The sequence below is a fragment of the Gavialis gangeticus genome, unplaced genomic scaffold, assembly GCF_001723915.1.
Source record: "Gavialis gangeticus isolate Ggan-Ray unplaced genomic scaffold, GavGan_comp1, whole genome shotgun sequence".
In the NCBI taxonomy this organism is placed as follows: domain Eukaryota; kingdom Metazoa; phylum Chordata; order Crocodylia; family Gavialidae; genus Gavialis; species Gavialis gangeticus.
In genome coordinates this window covers 19,937,766-19,940,721 of record NW_017729002.1, presented here as the reverse complement: position 1 = coordinate 19,940,721, position 2,956 = coordinate 19,937,766, and the positions used below count along the sequence as shown (strand labels likewise).

At 41.1% G+C, this 2,956-nt stretch overlaps 1 protein-coding gene across 2 annotated transcripts in view; it reads right to left on the bottom strand.

Annotated features, from left to right (window-relative positions):
• The window catches only part of CFAP70 (cilia and flagella associated protein 70), a 38,442-nt gene that overhangs the window by 15,160 nt on the left and 20,326 nt on the right, over positions 1 to 2,956 (bottom strand). For both annotated transcript variants that reach the window (XM_019507588.1, XM_019507587.1), the window contains 3 exons: positions 2,580 to 2,738; positions 2,116 to 2,196; positions 1,516 to 1,607 (listed from right to left, as the gene is read on the bottom strand). In XM_019507588.1, the coding sequence (XP_019363133.1) occupies positions 1,516 to 1,607; positions 2,116 to 2,196; positions 2,580 to 2,738 (332 nt within the window). The remainder of the gene's footprint in view (positions 1 to 1,515; positions 1,608 to 2,115; positions 2,197 to 2,579; positions 2,739 to 2,956) is intronic.

Genomic DNA, 2,956 nt, shown 5'->3' with positions numbered 1-2,956 from the left:
GGACATCCGCAAAAACTACTTCACAGTTAGGGCGGCTAGGAGCTGGAACCAACTTCCAAGGGAAGTGGTGCTGGCCCCTACCCTGGGGGTCTTTAAGAAGAGGCTGGATGCCTACCTGGCTGGACTCATTTGAGTCCCGTTTCTCTTTTTGGGGTTTTTTTGTTGTTCTCCCGCCCTGGCGGGGGGTCAGGCTAGAAGATCTACTAGGTCCCTTCCAACCCTTAATCTATGAATCTATGAATCTATGAATAAACCTGGAAAAGTATATTAAGGCTAATACTGAATCCTGAACCCAGCCCTAGAAATACAGCCATAGCATTCACTGCTAGAGCACATTACTGAGACAAGGCATGATTCAGAAGATCTGGTATTGACATATATAGGGATGACATTTGCATTGCTACCAGTTTACTTCAGGGTGCAAACTGACACTTAGCTGGAGCCACGAAAGAAGCTGTCCAGCCCCAAATTCATTCAGTTTTGTATAGTTAGTTGGGCATGCTGAGCTTAATTCTGACTTCAGTTACAGCACCGTAAAATCCAGATGAATTGCACTGAATTCAGGGAAGTTATACTGGAGGGGAAATAATACAAATGATGTCAGCGGGACAATTGTCATAAGAGGGCTTCCTCTGATAGGTTATTGCTATGGGATACAAAGCTATATGAGCCAAAGGCCTGTTTAAGTAGAGCAAGTCCTTTAAATGTCTAATGATTCAGTTATGCATTACTGTGAGTATTTGTGAGATACTGTTTCTGCATCTCTTGTACTTCATTGGTTTACTTTATTCTCTCCTTCCTATATCATGAATTCTACATTAAAAAGAACCATGACAAGTTCACTTGATTTGGGGATACAGTACAATGGAAGTATTACTCTACAGAGTAGGAGAAGCAGTGCTAAATGAAACAGACATTAGAAGGATGGAGGCTGCAGAGATACGTGTTCTTTGAAAGAAGGCAGGTGTAAAATGGAGGGATTTATAAGACAAAAGACAGAGTCAGGAGAGTGGGATATAAAATCAAGGTCCAAGATTGACTCTAACATAATGAAAGACTGTGATGCTAGGGACACAGCAGAGCACAGAGATGACAGAACACCAAGGAACAACATGCAAATACAGTGATCTGGAGGCCAACCACCAACTAAAATATGGGATAGCGCACATAAGGACATGACTTGGTGAGCATCAAATGGAAATGCTCTTCCAGGACTGAACAGCAGTGCTGTGCTGTTCTCCATGTCTACAAAGACAAAGACAAGGCTCAGTGAAATGGACTATCTTCCTAACTTGCTAGCTGCCAGTTTTTAAGTGGTTTGATTCAAAGTCCACCAAAGCTGGCAGAGGTCTTTCAGCTGACTTTAGTAGGCTTTGCATCAGCCGTAAGACTTTTATTTAGGCAGCACCAGTACTGACAGAGACAATTTTCAGAATTGTTTTTTAAAGAGCCTCCGGCCTGAGGAGCTTCCTGTCTAAATAGTGACCCTAACATTACAGTCTTGCCTTCACGCACTGGGTAGCAAGCTCCTCTGGTAATCGCTTTGGTACCAAGGCTTTGTCCAGCTCTATTTCCATCACCAAGAATGTCCCCGCTTCTGTATATTGCTGTGAAGACAAATGTTACTCTGTCAGTGCCACTTTTTTTAGTGTAATGACTAACATGACTGAAATCTTAATGTACAGCTGCAGAGTTTTACCATGGACCCTTATGACCACATTATATTTTCTAACCTGCCCTCAACATTTTAAATCCTGGTAAAATCCAGTTAAAGAAACAGCTTTAAGAAAATTGTCTAGGTTTGGATAATCAATCAATCTCCTTGCAGGATCCATGTGTGCAGCCACTTCGATTTTTTTTGAGAAGGAAACTTACAAACAAAATCTACTAACGTACCCTTCTAAGTTATTTTTAGCAATGTCCTGCTCAACCGTTAATTTGCATACAGGCATCAGTAGAAAGATCTCCCTGTTATGTTCACAAGAAAAAAGGGAAAGTCCCCAATCTTTTCTCCCAGTAGAAGTCAATCACAAGAACAGTGTTAGAATCTGGATCATTGCAGCTTATACCACAATGGTCTATTATTCTTTCCATGTGGTTTGGGCACATAATTACCTGTCCTTCTAAGTTCTGACAACCAGATCCTTCCATTTCTAATGCAGTCTCAGATACCTGAGATTTCAATGCATTGGACATCTATTAAGAGAAAGAAAATGTTGATTATTTAGGATTCAAAGGTCCTCACACTTCTCATGTTTAGTACACACCCTGCCACACCAAAAGGGCAATGCATGTACACTAGCAGAGGTTTATTGACTATGATTCTGCAGTTCTATGAATTTTAGAGAGGCAAGCCATTTTCAGTGCTATATTTGGTTCGTGCATCATGTACCAGGAAATTCTAAGGCAATGAATGCTTTTCAGTCATTCAGAAAGGTGTAGAATGGGCTGAGCTCACTGCCTTTCTCCTGTCCTGAAGCATCCAGTATTTCAAGTTTGGGGCTTCTCCATGCTACTTTGTCTTATACAAACAGGGTAAGGTCCAGGAACTTCAGTACTATGTCTTAGTTTCCTCTTACCTTTCTCTGGCCATCCTTCTCTCTCACTTTATCTTCCTTCTGGTTCCTACTGGCCACAGCTCTGGAATGAGGAGAGTTGATTCCTGCAGACGTGGCCCCTAATTTGTTTAAATTGATCTGATGTCCAAGATCGCGGAAGACACTGAGTAGACATTTAGTCTAAAAGAGAGGCAAACAGAAGAAGTCAAGAATCTGAAGCATTTTATGAAATGTAATTTAAGGTAAATTTAAGGTAAACTGGACTTCACCATCCTTCTTGCCTTAATCTTCTCACTCACAGAGTGCACTGATGAATCATTAACTCTCCATTAAACATTTTAAAAAGCTTGTTGCTTTAAATAATACTTTGCCTCTGTACAGAAACATTGTGTTGCCTC